This window comes from Myotis nattereri (assembly GCF_964212035.1).
Source record: "Myotis nattereri genome assembly, chromosome: Y".
Lineage (NCBI taxonomy): Eukaryota > Metazoa > Chordata > Mammalia > Chiroptera > Vespertilionidae > Myotis > Myotis nattereri.
Window position 1 is genome coordinate 1,922,937 of NC_138094.1, and position 21,460 is coordinate 1,944,396.

Here is a 21,460-nt window from a genome sequence, read left to right on the forward strand (position 1 = left end):
AAAAAATCAATAAAATATATTTTTAAAAAAATAAAGAAATTAAAAATAAATAAAATAAAGTTTGTGAATTTGCTAAACCTCACCTATCCGTCCTACTGTCGATGGCACTCAATAAATATTTCTTCAATGAGTGAAAAAATGAAAAATAAAATAAAATAGAATTCAATGGAATCAATATATCCTCTGGTGAGGATTTTTAAAAAAAAACAACAATAAATAAACAAAACAAAAAAAAAATAAAGAAAACGGTGGAGGAAGCCCATTTCCCCCTAAATCTAGAGAAAAGCTTCTAGAAAAAGCTCACGTCTTTTCCCATCGGTGACGCGGAATTAATTTCTCGGACACGACCCCACCCCCGTATTACGTCCCGTCACATCGTCCCTTCGATTTGCAAACAGGCAAACCAGGACTTTCTGACGGCGACAAGACAACGGTGCAGTTAACTGCTGTATCCCTGTATTTTGGGTTGTTTTTTTAAAAAAATATGTATTTATTGATTTCAGAGAGAAAGGGAGAGGCAGAGAGAGAGATAGACACACCCATGATGAGAGAGAATCAAGCATCGGCCGCCTCCTGCACGCCCCACACTGGGATTCGAACCCACAACCCGGGCCTGTGCCCGTGACCGGGAATCGAACCCATGACCTCCTGGTTCCTAGGTGGACGCTCAGCCACTGAGCCATGGCGGCCGATGTCTAAGGTTATATATATATTTTTTTAACATTTTAATTTTCTTAGGAAAAGTGCAGTCTTGTATGTTTTCGTCTGACTGTACAGAATCTTTAAATGTGCAGAACTAATAACAAAAAAAATGGATTCCGTGTGCGCGATCTGGACGCCCACGTGACGAAACACGGCGATGGAATTATTTCCAGAGGAAAAAAAAACCTTTCAGGATTTGTGGGGTTTTTTGGCTTGTTTTTCGTTAATCCTCACCCCAAGGGTATTTTTCCGTTGATTTTTATTTGTGTCAGGTTTTTTAAAAAATTTACATATATTTCTATTGAATCATGCATCGGCTGCCTCCTGCACGCCCCCCACTGGGGATCGAACCTGCAACCCGGGCATGTGCCCTTGACCGGGATTCGAACCGAGGACCCGTCAGTTTGCAGGCCGACGCTCTACCCACTGAGCCACACCAGCCAGGGCTTTCCATTGATTTTCAGACAGAGGTGGGAGGGAGGAGGAGAGACGGAGAGAAACCTTGATGGGCGAGAGGCCCCTATGGAGCCTGCAACCCTGGTCAGTGCCCTTGACCAGGAATCGAACCCAGGACCCTTCAGTCCGCAGGCCGGCGCTCTATCCACTGAGCCACACCGGCCAGGGCTTTCCATTGATTTTCAGACAGAGGTGGGAGGGAGGAGGAGAGACCCCTATGGAGCCTGCAACCCCGGTCAGTGCCCTTGACCGGCATCGAACCCAGGACCCTTCAGTCCGCAGGACGGCGCTCTATCCACTGAGCCACACCAGCCAGGGCTTTCCATTGATTTTCAGACAGAGGTGGGAGGGAGGAGGAGAGACCCCTATGGAGCCTGCAACCCTGGTCAGTGCCCTTGACCGGCATCGAACCCGGCACCCTTCCGGGGCCGAGGGCTGGTGGCGCTCTACCCACTGAGCCACACCAGCCAGGGCTTTCCATTGATTTTCAGACAGAGGTGGGAGGGAAGAGGAGAGACCCCTATGGAGCCTGCAACCCTGGTCAGTGCCCTTGACCGGCATCGAACCTGGGACCCTTCGGAGGCCGAGGGCTGGTGGCGCTCTACCCACTGAGCCACACCAGCCAGGGGGGCCCGGACCGACTTTAATGAAGGCATTTGTGTGGGGTTTTTTTGTTTTGTTTTGTTTTGTTTCAAATTCCCCGGCGATGAAAAGCACGACGGGATCTGGGACGAACGGAACGGGGTGTTTTCCGATTTCTGCTGATGGCACAGTCGGGAGCGAAGAAGAAAAAATACGCATTTGCATTTGGTGGGATGGATGCCCGCGGATGAATCCTCCGGTGCCAGAAGAATGCGAGGACGCCCCAGAAATCCCCAGGGGGGCCGTTTGCATGTGAAATGGCAGCCTCCGAGCCCAATCCTGCCTGGTTCTGATCTCTCCCTCCGCCCCCCGTTCTGCACACGTTGTGTGTTGGCGCATGGAGACGAGCACCAAATACGGGGCTGAGTTTTAGGGAAATTCGGAGTCACGTCCGCTCTGTTCACAGACCGGCCGCCTCCTGCACGCCGCCTACCGGGGATCGAGCCCGCAACCCTTGTCCGGGAATCGAACCCAGGACCTCCTGGTTCCTAGTCGATGCTCAACCACGGAGCCACGCCGGCCGGGCAAAAATTCTCTTTTTTAGAGAAAGTTATTTTTCTAAATGATCCACACAGGTATAATCCATGTGAACCGAATAATAGTCTTTTTAATTCTATATGTGCTAAGTATATATTGTTATACATAATTATATGAGCTATATTAAGTAATGCAAACATATGTTAATCCTATATGATATATTAATCCTATATAATAAAATAATCCTATATAATAATCCTGTATATATTAATCCCATATAATACAAATCCTAGGTTGTATCAAACTTGGGCATTAAATATAATCATATTCTGTTTTAAAAAAAAATCCTATATAATCCTATATAATATAATCCTATATAATAATTTTGTTACTATAATTATTAATCCTTTATAATAAAAAATATATTAATCCTATACAATATGTTAATCCTATATAGTAAAATAATCCTATATAATAATCCTATATATATTAATCCCATATAATAAAAGTCCTATATAATCCTATATAATAAAATCCTGAATAATAATTTTGTTAATATAATTATGAATCCTTTATAATAAAAAATATATTAATCCTATACAATATATTAATCCTATATAATAAAACAATCCTATATAATAATCCTATATATATTAATCCCATATAACAACAATCCTATATAATCCTATATAATAACAATCCTATATAATAATTCTGTTAATAAAATGATTAATCCTTTATAATAAAATCTATATTAACCATACATAATATATTAATCCTATGTTATAAATAATCCTATGCAGACTGACCGATCGGCGGAATGACCGGTCGCTATGACGCACACTGACCACCAGGGGGCAGACGCTCAATGCAGGAGCTGCCCCCCGACGGTCAGAGCGCTCCCACAGGGGCAGTGCGGCTCAGCCGGAAGCCAACTGCCTGAGTCGGAGATCCCCGAGGGCACCCGGATTGCGAGAGGGTGCAGGCTGGCCTGAGAGACACCCTCCCACCTCGCGAGTGCATGAAAATTTCATGCATCAGGCCTCTAGTTCCACATAAAACATAGATAATCCCCAAGCCCTCTAATAAGATTGCCATTCCGTGTACAAACTGGTGACATCTTTTCAGGCGTGTTGCCAGAAACCCGGCCCGTTTTAGCCGGGTTCACAAAATACCGAATTATTTCCAGTGAATGCTTGTGGGGAGATACTTATTTCATCATCTCTCGTAATTGTCTGCAGTAAACAGCGACCTTTGCGTGTCAAACGTCCAACCGGCCGGCGAAAGGAGGGTCCGTTTAGCCATTCTCGCTCCCATTGGACGCCGACGCTTATGGTTAAAAACACCTGATGTTGATGCTTAAAACGTAACTTAGCTACGTTTCAGTCCGTGTGTTGGCCCGCCCTGCCTCCCATTGGATGACTGGCGGCCGGACTGGGAGAGGAAGGAAATTAATTTCCGCTCAGTCTCACGTAAGGAAAGGGGGTGTGATTGCCAAGAAACCCATTGCCACGGGTGCCTGATTAATTTCTGCAGCTCGCAGAGGCGGCGAAAACCATCTCCTTGACAACTCAGGCCGAGAGCAACAGCAACAGAGATGGGAAATACAGCAGAGATCAGAATTAGAATTTGCTCTTTTTTCAAAAAAATAAATAAATTGATTGATTATTATATAGGATTCAGAGAAGAAGGGAGAGGAAGAGAGAGATAGAAACATCCATGATGAGAAAGAATCATGGATCGGCTGCCTCCTGAACGCCCCCAACTGGGGATTGAGCCCGCAACCCAGGCATGTGCCCTTGACCGGGAATAGAACCCAGGACCCTTCAGGCTTTAGGCCAACAGCCTGGTTCATAGGTAGACACCCAACCACTGAGCCACACAAGCCGGGCAAGTCTTTTCTTCTTTCAAAAGCACCATTCCCTCTCAATTCTCTTTGGCTAAAGCCACACGCAGACAAAACACGAGGGTATTCTTGCTCCTGGAGATCTTGCAGCTGGTCCTTCTCCCACTATCACAGTCAGTCATTATCCTGTATAATAAAAGCCTAATATGATAAGCGCCCGGTCGTCCGGTCAGCTGGTCAACCAATCACAGCGTAATATGCTAATGATATGCTAAGGCTGCTCAACCGCTCGCTATGACGTGCACTGACCACCAGGGGGTAGAAGCTCTGACCAGTAGGTGAGCTTGCTGCTGGGGTCTGGACAATCGGGACTGAGCAAGACGGGCCGGACACGCTCTGGAGCCCTCCCGTGGTCCCTCCGTGGCTGGCCAACCTCCCGCGTCCCTCCCCGGCCCCGATCGTGCACCAGTGGGGTCCCTCGGCCTGGCCTGCACCCTCTCAAATTCCAGGACCCCACGGGGATGTCGGAGAGCCGGTTCCGGCCCCATCCCGCAGGCCAGGCCGAGGGATCCCACTGGTGCACGAATTCGTGCACCGGGCCTCTAGGGTCACAAATAATTCGCATTCGTTATGGGCTGGATTAATATACACATCAGATGGAATAATGGACGCACTAAACTTTAGCTCAGTGGTCGGCAAACTGCGGCTCGCGAGCCACATGCGGCTCTTTGGCCCCTTGAGTGTGGCTCTTCCACAAAATACCGACTTCTGCGCGCGGGCCACGAAGTTTCGATCGCACTGCACTCGCTGAAACGATCGGCCATCTGGTCTACCATTAACAGTGTCCCATCAACATCACGGAACAGAGGGGGTTACAGGCGCAGGGTGGATACGGGCCTAAAAACTCCGTACGGACACGCGTGTGCCTGACAGCTCCCAACACACCTGCCCTTGGCACCCGGGAGACCCTGAGGCGTGTACAAGCCCAGGGACCTGCCCATGACCACGCAACCGGGAAGGGTTCGAGCGGGCGTTGGAACCCAGGATGGCGAGTTCTCGACGATTCCTCTGAGCTGAGCAGCAGGGGTAAACCACGTTGACATTACAAAGGGGAGGCCTGGGTGGTGTGGCTCAATGGATAGAGCATCGGCCCTCGGACTGAATAGGGTCCTGGGTTCGATTCCGGTCAAGGCCATGTACCTTGGTAGAAACATCTATGATGAGAGAGAATCAGGGACCGGCCGCCTCCCGCACGTCTCCGACTGGGGACGGAGCCCACAACCCTGGCCTGTGCCCTTGACTGGGAATCGAACCCCGCCCCCCCCGGTTCCTAGGTTGACGCTCACCACTGGGCCACACCAGACAGGCCATGATGTTAACGTTTTTTGTGAAAAAAAATGGACTTGATCCCTTTCTGAATAGCCCATAATTAAATATCTAAACCTCCCCGTCGATTCTCAAACCGGCGAATCCTTAAAAACAAACAAACAAACAAAAAAAAATCCACCATCCTGACCCAACAGACGCTGATGTGTGGTTTCTGCAAACATACCCCCTCTCACGGGGAGGAAAAAAATATTCCAAAGTTGACCTAACGGAGGGAGATCGATGCTACCTTTTCAGCCCCAATTACACACGCCCGAAACCCCTCGTCCGGACCCGGTGAGCTATCGCTTGCGAAGGGCGTCCCAGAAATAAAAACGTAAAAAAAGGATAACGAGGCTGGGTGTATTCTTTTCGCAATTTTGGCGTGCGCCCATCCCTGATCAATTCCGCGTGGCCGTGAAATGAATGGCCTAATGGGTGATGGTTTCAGCGAGCACAATCGCACGGCGACGCCTCCGTCATCAAGGAAACTATGGATTTTTCTCCCCGGGTGGTGGACTGTGGGCCAACCTCCCCAATCAGGAGGCTTTTCTGTCTGAAAGGCAGGCATTGTGCGTGAGGTTAAAGACTGGCCCCCGAGGAGGCTCTGGTACGGGCAACGGATGATCAAAGCCTTTTTCATCCTTTATCCTGTCGGGCATCCTTCCGCCCTCTTTATGTCTTTTTTTAAAAAAATATATATACTTTTATCAATTTCAGAGAGAGGAAGGGGGAGGGAGGGAGAGAAAGACAGAAACATCTGTGATGAGAGAGAGAGAATCACGGATCGGCCGCCTCCTGCGCGCCCCCTGCTGGGGATGGAGCCCACAACATGGGCATGTGCCCTTGATTGGGAATTGAACCCAGGACCTCCTGGTTCAGAGGTCGACGCTCAACCACTGAGCCATGCCAGACGGGCTGAACCCCATCTTTTTTTAAGCTCAGAATCTATCTGTATATATAAAAGCCTAAGTAACCTGCCAACTGTCCGGTAGCTATGACGCGCACTGACCACCAGGGAGCAGACGCTCAACACACAGGCATGGAAACATGGAACAGACTGATGAATCTCAGGGGCGGGGGGGGGGGGTGGGAAGAGATTAAGCAAAGATCTTATATGCATCCTAGAGGCCTGGTGCACGAATTCATGCACCAGTGGGGTCCCTCGGCCTGGCCTGTGGGGATTGGGCCGAAACCGGCTCTCCGATATCCCCCAAGGGATCCCGGATTGCAAGAGGGCACAGGCCAGGCCCAGGGACCCCACCGGTGCACAAGTCCATGCACCGGGCCTTTAGTTTTTTAAATATATATTTTTATTGATTCCAGATTGGGAGGGAGAGGGAGAGAGAAACATCCATGATGAGAGAGAATCATGCATCGGCCGCCTCCTGCACGCCCCCTACTGGGGATCGATGGAGCCTGCAACCCGGGCATGTGCCCTTGACCAGGAATTGAACCCTGACCTCCTGGTTCAGAGGTCATCACTCAACCACTGAGCCACACCGGCCGGGCTGAACCCCATCTTTTTTTTTTTAAGCTCAGAATCTATCTATATATATAAAAGCCTATGCGACCGTTCAACTGTCCGGTAGCTACGACGCGCACTGACCACCAGGGGGCAGACGCTCAATGCACAGGCATGGAAACGTGGAACAGACTGATGAATCGCAGAGGGAAGGGGGAAGAGGGGGGAGGGTGGGAAGAGATTAAGCAAAGATCTTATATGCATCCTAGAGGCCTGGTGCACGAATTCATGCACCAGTGGGGTCCCTTCGACTGGCCTGCGGGGATCGGGTCGAAACCGGCTCTCTGACATCCCCCAAGGGATCCCGGATTGCAAGAGGGCACAGGCCAGGCCCAGGGACCCCACCGGTGCACAAGTCCATGCACCGGGCCTTTAGTTTTTTAAATATATATTTTTATTTATTCCAGATTGGGAGGGAGAGGGAGAGAGAAACATCCATGATGAGAGAAAATCATGCATCAGCCGCCTCCTGCACTCTCACTACTGGGGATCGATGGAGCCCGCAACCCGGGCATGTGCCCCTGACCAGACTCGAACCCGGGACCCCTCAGTCCGCAGGCCAACGCTCCATCCACTGAGCCACACCGACCAGGGCAACATCCCCTTTGAAAATCTACATCTAGAAAGGGCTATATTGCAGGCAACGCCCAAGGTTGGAGATCGGCTGAATAATGTTATGGTTTATGGCAGACGGGCACCCAAAATGTCCCTGAAAATCATTTGACGAGGATTCTAGGGGACAGGGGGGGCAAACGGCGGAATGAGAAACGAGGTATCCTGGAAGCCCGCAATTTTCATCTGCTTTAGACGCTATAAACATGTTTAACCTGAAATGTGCCTGGCCCCGGCCGGCGTGGCTCAGGGGCTGAGCGTCGACCTGTGAACCAGGAGGTCAAGGTTGGTTTGATCCCCGGTCGGTCCGGGCACAGGCCCGGGTTGCGGGCTCGATCCCCAGCAGGGGGCGTGCAGGAGGCGGCCGATCCGTGATTCTCTCTCTTATCATGGATGTTTCTATCTCTCTCTCTCCCTCTCTCCCATCTTCTCTTTCAAAAAAAATCGATAAAAACAATTTTGTAAGCAAATCGACATACACAGGAAGTCGACACGTGTTACCAGCACTGGACTGAATTCAGATATTGAACATGGCAGTTCCCATAGACTCATTATTCAATAGGAATCATATTTATTATTCAGCCTGTTATTCAGAACAAAGGGCCCGTTTCCCACAGGCAAGCACGTGATTTAGTCACGCAGCCACAATCGCCGGACGACGCCCATCCATTCGCCGTTCGATCGCGGTGCGGGCTGGGGGGAAACGGAACCCCAAATGTACGTCAACAACACGAACTCGCCCGCCATAATAAAGTTCAACCTTTTTATTAAAACACCCCTCGCTGGTGTATCCCCCACACTGCATCCTTCCTCCCAACCCTCAAAACATAAACCCCACGGAGACCAGTATACCCGCCAAATACGGACGCCAACGGGGCCATCCCGTCTACGCTCAGCTCGCCCACCTGAGCGCGACCCGGTCCTGAATCCTGTATCTCCATTATTCTATTATTTTCCGTAGATTCCGCTATTTCGGGGTAGATTCGCCCCTTTAGGGAGGAGCCAGGTAGACACCTCCAAGTATCATTCTCCGACTCACGTTCTGTAACGTCTGCCAATCTAGACGCCAGAGCGTGGCTAGAAGGGCTGGGTATAAAAGCGACGAAGTCATTCATTCATTCGCGCGTGAACCGTCCGTGGACAGAGGCAACGGAAAGACAGCGGAACCCGCGTCCATGATCACGTTCAACATAGAGAGAAAAATCGACCTGGGTTTATAGGAAATCGATTCGCGGTAGAGCCCCGGGGTGGGGGGGGGCAGAGGCGAGGGGCGCGGGTGCGGGTGCCGCCGGCCGCGTCCGTCGAGCACTTACCATCCTCCGTGGGCACGTAGATGTTGAGGTACAGGCAGTCTTCGCTCTGGTCCTGCACGTAGGTCATGAGGGTGTCCAGGTTGGCCGTGAACCAGACGGGCAGCATGTCGTGCAGCAGCGACCGCTCGTCCAGGTGCTGGGGGCAGACGGCGGCGAACTGGGTGGCGTTGCGCACCCCGGTCCAGGACGAGGGGGGCTCGGGGGGCTGGAAGCGCCGCTCCCCCGTCGGGGGCGAGGCGTAGGGGACCCCCAGGTACTGCTCCACGGGGCCCAGGATCTCATTGGGCAACGGCGTCCGCAGGCCGCGGATCTTGCCGTAGTTGGTGTTGACCACGGGGGACGGGGCCTGGCCGGCCGCGGGCGCCAAGCGCAGGGCGAAGGCCGTGACCCACAGGTAGACGCTGGCGTGGACCATGGCCAGGAGGACCCACGCCCGTCCGCGGGGTCTCGACATGATTCAGGGCCGCATCCGGGTGGGAGCCGCGACCCCCAGCACGCAGAGCCGGGCGGAGCCGGGGAGCCGGCCCGCGGGGAGAGCGGGTGAGAGAGCCAGGCAGCCGATGACCCGGGGCGGGGGGCGGGAAGGTCATAGACAGAGGTCACGGTCAAGGGCGGAGCCAGCCGTGATCCGGGTAGCCCATGGTGGACGGGGAAGCCTTCGGGGGATCCTGAAATCCAAGGACGAGGATCCAAAGAGGCAAGACCCTCCGAGAGCGGCTGGCGAAGACGATCCGTTAGGAGAAATGCAGCGCCCAGCGGTCAGCCTGGCGGGGAGAGAAAGCAGACGGACATAATGAGGCCAGAACAGAACCATCTGGGCCGCTAACGCCCCCATGCACCCTGAGAGCCGCCCCCCGGTTCAATGCTTATCCCGTAGAACGTTTGTTTGCTTTTTAAGTATATTTTACTAGAGGCCCGGTGCACGGAATTCGTGCACTGGGGCTGGGGGGGTGCCCTCAGCCCGGATTGCCAGAGGGCGCAGGCCAGGACGAGGGACCCCCACCCCGGTGCATAATGGGGACCTGGGAAGGGACGCAGAAGGATGGTCAGCCTGGGAGGGACCATGGGAGGGAGGACTCCAGGGCGTGTCCGGCCCGTCTCGCTCAGTCCCGATTGGCCGGACCCCAGCAGCAAGCTCACCTACTGGTTGGAGTGTCTGCCTCTGGTGGTCAGTGCACGTCATAGCGACTGGTCGACCGGTTGACTGTCTGCCCCCTGGTGGTCAGTGCACGTCATAGCGGCTGGTCGACCAGTTGACTGTCTGCCCCTGGTGGTCAGTGCATGTCACAGCGACTGGTCGACCAGTTGACTGTCTGCCCCCTGGTGGTCAGTGCACGTCATAGCGACAGGTCGACCAGTTGACTGTCTGCCCCTGGTGGTCAGTGCACGTCATGGCCAGCGGTTGAGCGGCCTTAGCATATCATTAGCATATGACGCTTTGATTGGCTGAATGGCCAACCGGACCCTTTATATGAGGCTTTTATTATATACGATTGATTTCAAAGAGGAAGGGAGAGGGAGAGAGAGGGAGGAACACCCATGAGGAGAGAGAATCACGGGCCGGCCACCTCCTGCACGCCCCCTACTGGTTGGGGATGGAGCCCGCAACCCTGGCCTGTGCCCTTGACTGGGAATCGAACCCAGGACCCTTCTGTCTACAGGCCGACGCTCTATCCACTGAGCCACACCAGCCAGGGGCACAAAGTTAACCTCTAAACTGGGTATAGAAGATATTCACAATAATAAGAAAATAGAGCAATTGTGACAATGGACTGTGATAACAGTTATGCAAACGTGGCCTCCCTCCCTCCCTCTCTCTCTCTCTCTCTCTCTCGAACCACCTATTACACTGTCCCCATCCGCCCTCCTGGCATGATGGGAGATGGCACAAGGACTAAATAAATACAGAACTTTCACCCGCCCGGCGTGGCTCAGGGGTTGAGCGTCGATCGACCTAGGAACCAGGAGGTCACGGTTGGTTTGATCCCCGGTCGAGGGCACGTGCCTGGGTAGCGGGCTCCATCCCCAACCAGCAGGGGGCGTGCAGGAGGCGGCCGATGCATGATGCTCTCTCATCATGGAAGCTTCTATCTCTCTCTCCCTCTCCCTTCCTCTCTGAAATCAATAAAAAATATATATTTAGCCCTGACCGGTGTGGCTCAGTGGATAGAGCGTCGGCCTGCGGACGGAAGGGTCCCGGGTTCGATTCCGGTCAAGGGCATGTACCTGGGTTGCGGGCTCCATCCCCAGTGGGGGGCGTGCAGGAGGCGGCCGGCCCATGATTCTCTCTCCTCATGGATGTGTCTCTCTCTCCCTTCCTCTCTGAGATCAATAAACATATTTGATTTTTTCAAATCAATAAATATATTTGAGCCACACTGGCCAGGATGCACCCTTATTAATATTAATAATAATTATTATTATTAATGGAAAAATCTGTATCCAGGTAAAGAGAACACTTGATCGGATTTTATTTTATTTATTTTATTTATTTTATTTGATTTTTTTATTTTATAATTTAATTTTTTACTTTATTTATTTTACTTTATTTATTTTACTTTTTATTGTACTTTTTATTGTTTTTTAATCCTCACCCGAGGATATTTTTCCATTGATTTTTTAGGGAGAAAAAGAGGAAAGACAGAGAGAGACAAACGGAAACCCCACGTGAGACAGACACATCGACAGGCTGCCTCCTGCACGTGCCCGGACCAGGGCCCAGGCCCGGGAGGAAGGAGCCTGCCACCCAGGCATGTGTGCCCTTGACCGGGAATCGAACCCGGGACCCTTTCGGTCTACGGGCCGAGGCTCTAACCACTGAGCCACACCGGCGGGGGATGGATGGGATTTTTTAATTAAAGCAACACTCCCAGCTGCTCTCGGTCCCTGGATCTCCAAGGCTGCTGTGAGTCGGGTCCCCCGGGGACGAATGAACAATCTCCCGGTCCCAGCTGCACCCCGAGCCAAGGGATTCAGAATCCCGGGGGGCCTGGGGGGTGGGGGCAGCATTGGTATTTATGAAATTCTCCAGGCGAACCCCCAGGGAGGCCAGATCCGCAGAACTGAGCTGCCCATGAGGGTATTCACGGCCACACACCATGCAATGCTGGCGTTTCTTGCTTTTCGTGGTTTTTTTTCTATTAGATTTTAACTGGTTAACTGCCACGCGTACAAAACGGAAGCCATCCCCATATGCCATGATATCTTGAATATAATTTTAAAAATCAATTTGTCATCCTAGATGATAAAAGCGTAGTATGCAAATTGTCCGCTCACCTCCATCGATCCATTTATGCATTCATCCATCCATCCATCCATTTATTAATCCAGTTATCCATCCATCCATTTATACATCCATCCATCCATTTATGCATACATACATACATCCATTCATCCATCCATCCATCCATTTATTAATCCATTTATCCATTTATGCATTCATCCATCCATCCATCCATTTATTAATCCATTTATCCATTTATGCATTCATCCATCCATCCATCCATTTATTAATCCATTTATCCATTTATGCATTCATCCATGCATCCATCCATTTATTAATCCATTTATCCATTTATGCATTCATCCATCCATCCATCCATTTATTAATCCATTTATCCATTTATGCATTCATCCATCCATCCATCCATTTATTAATCCATTTATCCATCCATCCATTTCTGCACCCATCCATCCATCCATCCATCCATTTATTAATCCATTTATCCATCCATCCATTTCTGCATTCATCCATCAATCCATCCATCCATCCATTTATGCATCCATCCATTTATTCATCCATCCATCCATTTATACATACATACATACATACATTCATCCATTTATTCATCCATTTATGCATCCATCCATCCATTTATTAATCCATTCATCCATCCATCCATCCATTCACCCATCTATGCATCCATCCATTTATTCATCCATCCATTTATTCATCCATCCATTTATTCATCCATTCATCCATCCATCCATCCATCCATCCATTTATGCATACATACAAACATCCATTCATCCATTTATTCATCCATTTATGCATTCATTCATCCATCCATCCATTTATTAATCCATTTATCTATCTATCCATCCATCCACCCATTTATGCATCCATCCATCCATTCTTTTAAATATTTTTTGTAAATTGATTTCAGAGACAGGAAGGGAGAGGGAAAGAGATACAAACATCCTGATGAGAGAGAATCATGGGTCGGCCGCCTCCTGCACGCCCCCTACTGGGGATGGAGCCCGCAACCCGGGCCTGTGCCCTTGACTGGGAATCGAACCCTGACCTCCTGGTTCCTAGGTCGACGCTCAACCACTGAGCCACCCCAACTGGGTTCCTCCAATTTAAAATTGCATGAAAGGTCCTGGCCGGTGTGGCTCAGTGGATAGAGCGTCGGCCTGCGGACTGAAGGGTCCCGGGTTCGATTCCGGTCAAGGGCATGGACCTGGGTTGCGGGCACATCCCCAGTGGGGGGCGTGCAGGAGGCAGCTGATCGATGTTTCTCTCTCATCGATGTTTCTAACTCTCTATTCCTCTCCCTTCCTCTCTGCAAAAAATCAATAAAATATATTTTAAAAAAATAAAACATGCAATCCCTAACTATTTAGTCATCGGCACTGACCTTTTTTCCTTTAGACTGAAAAAAAAAATATTACAACAATAGCCGTCCAGTGTGAATAGGCATCAGTATTTTAGCAATTACTTTACGGACGCCGTGAAATGAGAAAGGCTGGAATGGAGTGAGCTTGGGGTGGCCAATGGCTGCACGATGGATTTCAGAGGGGTTTGCACCAGGTGGGTCCGACGGCTGACGAATTTAAATTTCTAATCCCACACGAGCGTTTATCCCAATCCTGCCGGCGGCACCGGAGACCAGCAGGTCCTCCACAAACATCTGCTCGGCCCTCCCCATCAGCCAGCTGCGTATGCTGGGCAGAGGGACAAAGATTATATGGGGGAGTAGGAATTAAGGGCATGGGGAAGCCGGCAAAAGGCTACGCTAAGTGGGCCGTTCATAGCCAATGCAGGAGGGAGATTTGCAAAGGCATACGGGCATGCAAAGGCTGGGGGTCTTTAAAAGGCTTGGAGATGTGCAAAGGGCCTGGGGTCTGCAAAGGGCTGGGGGTCTGCAAAGGGCTGGGGGTCTGCAAAGGGCTGGGGGTATGCAAAGGGCTGGGGGGTCTGCAAAGGGCTGGGGTTTGCAAAGGGCTGGGGGTCTGTAAAGGGCTAGGGGTCTGCAAAGGGCTGGGATCTGCAAAGGGCTGGGGGTCTGCAAATGGCTGGGATCTGCAAAGGGCTGGGGTCTGCAAAGGGCTGGGGGTCTGCAAATGGCTGGGATCTGCAAAGGGCTGGGGGTCTGCAAAGGGCTGGTGGGTCTGCAAAGGGCTGGGGGTCTGCACAGGGCTGGGGGTCTGCACAGGGCTGGGGGTCTGCAAAGGGCTGGGGTTCTCAAAGGGCTGGGGGTTCTCAAAGGGCTGGGGGTCTGCAAAGGGCTGGGGTTCTCAAAGGGCTGGGGGTTTGCAAAGGGCTGGGGGTTTGCACAGGGCTGGGGGTCTGCAAAGGGCTGGGGGTCCTCAAAGGGCTGGGGGTTCTCAAAGGGCTGGGGGTCTGCAAAGGGCTGGGGGTCCTCAAAGGGCTGGGGGTTTGCAAAGGGCTGGGGGTCTGCAAAGGGCTGGGGGTTTTCAAAGGGCTGGGGGTCTGCAAAGGGCTGGGGGTTTTCAAAGGGCTGGGGGCCTGCAAAGGGCTGGGGGTTTGCAAAGGGCTGGGGGTCTGCAAAGGGCTGAGAGTCTGCAAAGGGCTGGGGGTTTGCAAAGGGCTGGGGGTCTGCACAGGGCTGGGGGTCTGCACAGGGCTGGGGGTCTGCAAAGGGCTGGGGGTCTGCAAAGGGCTGGGGGTTTGCAAAGGGCTGGGGTTCTCAAAGGGCTGGGGGGTCTGCAAAGGGCTGGGGTCTGCAAAGGGCTGGGGGTCTGCACAGGGCTGGGGGTCTGCACAGGGCTGGGGGTCTGCAAAGGGCTGGGGGTCTGCACAGGGCTGGGGGTTCTCAAAGGGCTGGGGGGTCTGCAAAGGGCTGGGGTCTGCAAAGGGCTGGGGGTCTGCACAGGGCTGGGGGTCTGCACAGGGCTGGGGGTCTGCAAACGGCTGGGGGTCTGCAAAGGGCTGGGGGTTTGCAAAGGGCTGGGGGTCTGCAAAGGGCTGGGGGTTTGCAAAGGGCTGGGGGTCTGCAAAGGGCTGGGGGTCCTCAAAGGGCTGGGGGTCTGCAAAGGGCTGGGGGTCTGCAAAGGGCTGGGGGTTGCAAAGGGCTGGGGGTCTGCAAAGGGCTGGGGGTCTGCAAAGGGCTGGGGGTCTGCAAAGGGCTGGGGGTCTGCAAAGGGCTGGGGGTCTGCAAAGGCTGGGATCTGCAAAGGGCTGGGGTTCTCAAAGGGCTGGGGTTCTCAAAGGGCTGGGGGTCTGCAAAGGGCTGGGGGTCTGCAAAGGGCCTGGGGTCTGCAAAGGGCTGGGGTCTGCAAAGGGCTGGGGGCCTGCAAAGGGCCTGGGGGTCTGCAAAGGCTGGGATCTGCAAAGGGCTAGGGTTCTCAAAGGGCTGGGGGCCTGCAAAGGGCTGGGATCTGCAAAGGGCTGGGGGCCTGCAAAGGGCCTGGGGTCTGCAAAGGGCTGGGGGGTCTGCAAAGGGCTGGGGGTCTGCAAAGGGTTGGGGGTTTGCAAAGGGCTGGGGGGTACGCAAAGGGCTGGGGGTCTGCAAAGGGCTGGGGTCTGCAAAGGGTTGGGGGTCTGCAAAGGGCTGGGGGTTGCAAAGGGCTGGGGGTTGCAAAGGGCTGGGGGTCTGCAAAGGGCTGGGATCTGCAAAGGGCTGGGGGTCCGCAAAGGGCTGGGGGTCTGCAAAGGGCTGGGGGTTTGCAAAGGGCTGGGGGTCTGCAAAGGGCTGGGGGTCTGCAAAGGGCTGGGATCTGCAAAGGGCTGGGGGTCCGCAAAGGGCTGGGGGTCTGCAAAGGGCTGGGGGTTTGCAAAGGGCTGGGGGTCTGCAAAGGGCTGGGGGTTTGCAAAGGGCTGGGGGTTTGCAAAGGGCTGGGGGTCTGCAAAGGGCTGGGGGTCCTCAAAGGGCTGGGGGTCTGCAAAGGGCTGGGGGTCTGCAAAGGGCTGGGGGTTGCAAAGGGCTGGGGGTCTGCAAAGGGCTGGGGGTCTGCAAAGGGCTGGGGGTTGCAAAGGGCTGGGGGTCTGCAAAGGGCTGGGGGTCCTCAAAGGGCTGGGGGTCTGCAAAGGGCTGGGGGTCTGCAAAGGGCTGGGGGTTGCAAAGGGCTGGGGGTCTGCAAAGGGCTGGGGGTCTGCAAAGGGCTGGGGGTTGCAAAGGGCTGGGGGTCTGCAAAGGGCTGGGGGTTGCAAAGGGCTGGGGTTCTCAAAGGGCTGGGGGTCTGCAAAGGGCTGGGGGTCTGCAAAGGGCCTGGGGTCTGCAAAGGGCTGGGGGTTTGCAAAGGGCTGGGGGTCTGCAAAGGGCCTGTGGTCTGCAAAGGGCTGGGATCTGCAAAGGGCTGGGGGCCTGCAAAGGGCCTGGGGTCTGCAAAGGGCTGGGGGTCTGCAAAGGGCAGGGGATCTGCAAAGGGCTGGGGGCCTGCAAAGGGCCTGGGGTCTGCAAAGGGCTGGGGGTTTGCAAAGGGCTGGGGGTTTGCAAAGGGCTGGGGGCCTGCAAAGGGCTGGGATCTGCAAAGGGCTGGGGGCCTGCAAAGGGCTGGGGGTCTACAAAGGCTGGGATCTGCAAAGGGCTAGGGTTCTCAAAGGGCTGGGGGCCTGCAAAGGGCTGGGATCTGCAAAGGGCTGGGGGCCTGCAAAGGGCCTGGGGTCTGCAAAGGGCTGGGGGTTTGCAAAGGGCCTGGGGTCTGCAAAGGGCTGGGGGTCTGCAAAGGGCTGGGGGTCTGCAAAGGGCTGGGGGTCTGCAAAGGGCCTGGGGTCTGCAAAGGGCTGGGGGTTTGCAAAGGGCTGGGGGTTTGCAAAGGGCTGGGGGCCTGCAAAGGGCTGGGATCTGCAAAGGGCTGGGGGTCTGCAAAGGGCTGGGGGTCTGCAAAGGGCTGGGGGTCTGCAAAGGGCTGGGGGTCTGCAAAGGGCTAGGGGTTTGCAAAGGGCTGGGGGCCTGCAAAGGGCTGGGATCTGCAAAGGGCTGGGGGCCTGCAAAGGGCTGGGGGTCTGCAAAGGGCTGGGGGTCTGCAAAGGGCTGGGGGTCTGCAAAGGGCTAGGGGTTTGCAAAGGGCTGGGGGCCTGCAAAGGGCTGGGATCTGCAAAGGGCTGGGGGCCTGCAAAGGGCTGGGGGTCTGCAAAGGGCTGGGGGTCTGCAAAGGGCTGGGGATCTGCAAAGGGCTGGGGTTCTCAAAGGGCTGGGGGTCTGCAAAGGGCCTGGGGTCTGCAAAGGGCTGGGGGTCTGCACAGGGCTGGGGGTCTGCAAAGGGCTGGAGGTCTGCAAAGGGCTGGGGGTCTGCAAAGGGCTGGGGGTTGCAAAGGGCTGGGGGTCTGCAAAGGGCTGAGGGTATGCAAAGGGCCTGGGGTCTGCAAAGGGCGGTGGCTCTGGGTAATGCAAGACGCACCCCATGTACCATGGACATCGGGGCGATTGAATGAAGGAGCCGTTCTCACGCGACCCTCCCTTCCCAGCCGGTGCCATCCGGGCCCATTTGCCCAGGACAGATGCTCGCCACCCCAGCCCGGGGCCCGCGCGGCTGGGTTCCTGCGAACCGGGCTGCAAAGGCGGCCGCAGAGGCGGGAAAAGTCTGCGCAGGCGCGACACTCACCATGACCCGGTCCTTCTGGGAGACGCCTTCGAGGAGGAGGACGCGGCCCCGGAGACACCCTGCCTTCCGAGCTCAGAACATGTTTCCTGTCAATCAAACAGAGGACAGAAGTCGCCGCCGGCAGGAAGAGATGGGGGGGCGGGAAGGGGGGACCTCAGCAAATTCAAGCATGCATGCTTTTATAAAAAATATATATTTTTATTGATTTCAGCGAGGAAGGGAGAGAGAGAGAGAGAGGGAAACATCCATGATGAGAGAGAATCATGCATCGGCCGCCTCCTGCACGCCCCCTGCTGGGGATCCAGCCTGCCACCGGGGTATGTGCCCTTGGCTGGAATCGAACCCAGGACCCTTCAGTCAACAGGATGACGCTCTATCCACTGAGCCAAACCAGCCAGGGCTTTTTAAAATATATATATATATATATATATTTTTTATTGATTTCAGGGAGAAAGGGAGAAGGAGAGAAACATCCATGATGAGAGAGAATCATGGATCGGCTGCCTCCTGCACGCTGCCTACTGGGGTTCGAGCCGTGACCGGGAATCGAACCCTGGCCTCCTGGTTCATAGGTCGACCCAAAACCACTGAGCCACACCACCTGGGTAAGGTTACATCCTTTAAAAGCTTTCAATTGGGTGGTTATAAGAACTAGTGAGTGCTAGTGACGTAGAGTAATTCTTTTAAAAAAAACACATATATTTATTTCCGTAGCCAGTGTGGCTCAGTGGATAGAGCATCGGACTGAGGACTGAAGGGTCCCGGGTTCGATTCCCGGTCAAGGGCACAGGCCCGGGGTTATGGGCTCGATCCCCAGTGGGGGGCATGCAGGAGGCGGCCGATCCATGATTCTCTCTCATCATGGATGCTTCTATCTCTTTCTCCCTCTCCCTTCCTCTCTGACATCAATAAAATAAATATTTAAAAAAAAAAAAAAAACAACCTTATACTATTCAATGGAATCTTAGCAAACAAACCTTTGGAGCACTGTCAGACGAGGAAGCGACGAACGATACAGTCCGCACTACGATAACGTTTCAGGGAAGGCTCCCCAGATAATTCCATCTTCACGACGGAAGCCTTGGGGATTCCTCCAGCCCTTCAGAGCCATTCCAGTTCGCCCTGGGGAGCTGGGCAAAACGACACCTAGAACGTAAGAGAGGAGGATATAAATCCCATATAATAAAAGCCCAACAGGCTAAGTGTCAGGTCGACCAGTCGGCCGGTCAACCGATCACAGCGTCATAGGCTAATGATATGCTAAGGCCGCTCAGCCGCTTGCTATGACGTGCCCTGACCACCAGGGGGCAGACAGCCCTCCCACGGTCCCTCCCCGGCCCCCCGATCGTGCACCCGTGGGGTCCCCCGGCCTGGCCTGCGCCTGTCGCCATCCGGGACGCCTCGGGGGATGTCCGAGAGCCGGTTTCGGCCCGATCCCGCAAGCCAGGCCGAGGGACCCCACGGGTGCACGAATTCGTGCACCGCGCCTCCTGGTATCTTCCTAAAAGATGCCATCGATCCTCTCAGATGCTTCAATATGGTTCCATGACGATGTTTCTTTCCTAAATAATCCCCAAAACATCGCGTCCGTAAGTCCCACATTATTGCATTTCACGAGTGACGGCTGAGCCCAGACGTTGAATGAGACGAGACGGAAAGGGCATTTCAAAGACGACTGCGATACAACCCCTGCCGGCGAAGAGATGACGTCGCCAAAGCTAATACATTTGTTTTTTAAATATGTTTTTATTGATGTCAGAGAGGAAGGGAGAGGGAAAGAGAGAGAGAGAAACATCCGTGAGGAGAGAGAATCATGGACCGGCTGCCTCCTGCACGCCCCCTGCTGGGGATCGGGCCCGCAACTCGGGCCTGTGCCCTTGACCGGGATTCAAACCCGGGACCCTTCCGTCCGCAGGCCGGCGCTCTATCCACTGAGCCACACCGGCTAAGGTAACACTTTAGTGCTTATCTTTCTAAATATAATTCGTATCATGGACTTCAACCAAGCTGGCCTCGTTGGGTTTAACTGTGAGATGGCAAAGGGGAAAATGTTTGCAGAATATATGTGTGTGTGTGTGTGTCTGCTGTGTGTCTGTGTGTGTCTGTGTATATGTGTGTATATTGTGTCTGTGTATTGTGTGCAAACGTGTGAATACATGTGTCTCTGTCTATGTATGTGTGTATTTGTGTGTATGTGCCTGTGCATGTTTGTTTATATGTGCGTATATGTGTCTGTGTGTATCTGTATGTATATGTATGTATGCATGTGAATGTGTGTGTACATGTGTATAAATGTGTGTGTGCATGTGTGTGTCTATATTGTATGTGTGTATGTGCGTGTCTGTATATGTTTGTGTCCGTGTGTGTATATGTATAAATATGTATGTATATTTGTGTGTATGTGTGTAGATGTATATGTGTATAAATGTGTGTCTATATATTTGTGTATATGTGTGTCTGTCTCTGTGTCTGTGTATATGAGTGTATGTGTCTGTATATGTGTGTCTGTGTATATGTGTGTGTGTGCCTCTGTATATGTATGTGTGTGTATGGGTGTGTCTGTGTATATGTGTGTATTTATGTGTGTATGGTTATGTGTGTGTGTGTCTCAGTCTGTGTATATGTGTCTGTATAAATGTACGTGTTGCTGTCTGTGTATACGAGTGTCTCTGTGTATATGTGTATATGTGTTTTGTGTCTCTGTGTGTGTATATGTGTGTATATGCCTGTGTTTTGTGTGTGTATGTATGTGTCTGTGCATGTGTTTTTTGACTATGTATATGTGTATATATATGTATACATGTGTGTGTGTCTGTTTTGTCTATGTGTTTGTATGCGTGAATGTCTGTGTGCTGTGTGTGTATATATGTCTCTCTTTGTTGTGTGTATATGTGTTGTGTGTGTGTATGTGTATTTTTCTGTGTGTCTGTGTGTATATGTGTCTGTGTGTCTTGTGTCTGTATATGTGTGTGTCGTGTGTGTATGTCTGAGTGTGTCTGTGTGTATATGTGTATATGTCAGTGTGTGTTGTGTGTGTCTGTGTGTCTGTGTATATGTGTGTATCTCTGTGTGTGTATGTCTGTGTGTGTATATGTCAGTGTGTTGTGTCTGTGTGTGTATATGTGTGTATATGTCTTTGTATATGTGTGTGTGTATGTGTGTGTATATGTGTATCTGTGTGTATATGTCTGTGTATGTCTGTGTCTCTGTGTATATGTCTGTGTGTAGTGTGTCTGTATATCTCTTTCATGTGTGTATATGTCTGTGTATATGTCTGTGTTGTATGTATATGTGTGTATGTCTGTGTTGTGTCTGTCTCTGTGTATATGTGTTGTGTGTGTATATGTGTGTATGTGTATGTATTGTGTGTCTGTGTATATGTGTCTGTATATGTCTGTGTATATGTGTGTGTATGTCTGTGTGTCTGTCTCTGTGTATATGTGTTGTGTGTATATATGTGTGTATGTGTATGTATGTGTGTGGGTGTGTATATGTCTGTATATGTCTGTGTACATGTGTGTGTATGTCTGTGTGTGTCTGTCTCTGTGTATATGTGTTGTGTGTGTATATGTGTGTATGTGTACGTATGTGTGTGGGTGTGTATATGTGTCTGTATATGTCGGTGTACATGTGTGTGTATGTCTGTGTGTGTCTGTCTCTGTGTATATGTGTTGTGTGTGTATATGTGTGTATGTGTATGTATTGTGTGTCTGTGTATATGTGTCTGTATAT

At 52.3% G+C, this 21,460-nt stretch overlaps 1 protein-coding gene across 1 annotated transcript in view; it reads right to left on the bottom strand.

Moving 5' to 3' along the window:
- The window catches only part of LOC308512214 (neuroligin-4, X-linked-like), a 118,331-nt gene extending 99,457 nt beyond the window's left edge, over positions 1 to 18,874 (bottom strand). The window contains exons 1-3 of the mRNA XM_081082011.1: positions 18,706 to 18,874; positions 17,729 to 17,814; positions 8,939 to 9,702 (exon numbers count right to left, since the gene is read on the bottom strand). Coding sequence (XP_080938137.1) covers positions 8,939 to 9,392 — 454 coding nt within the window. The 5' untranslated portion in view covers positions 9,393 to 9,702; positions 17,729 to 17,814; positions 18,706 to 18,874. The remainder of the gene's footprint in view (positions 1 to 8,938; positions 9,703 to 17,728; positions 17,815 to 18,705) is intronic.
- Between the last annotated feature and the right edge of the window lie 2,586 nt (positions 18,875 to 21,460).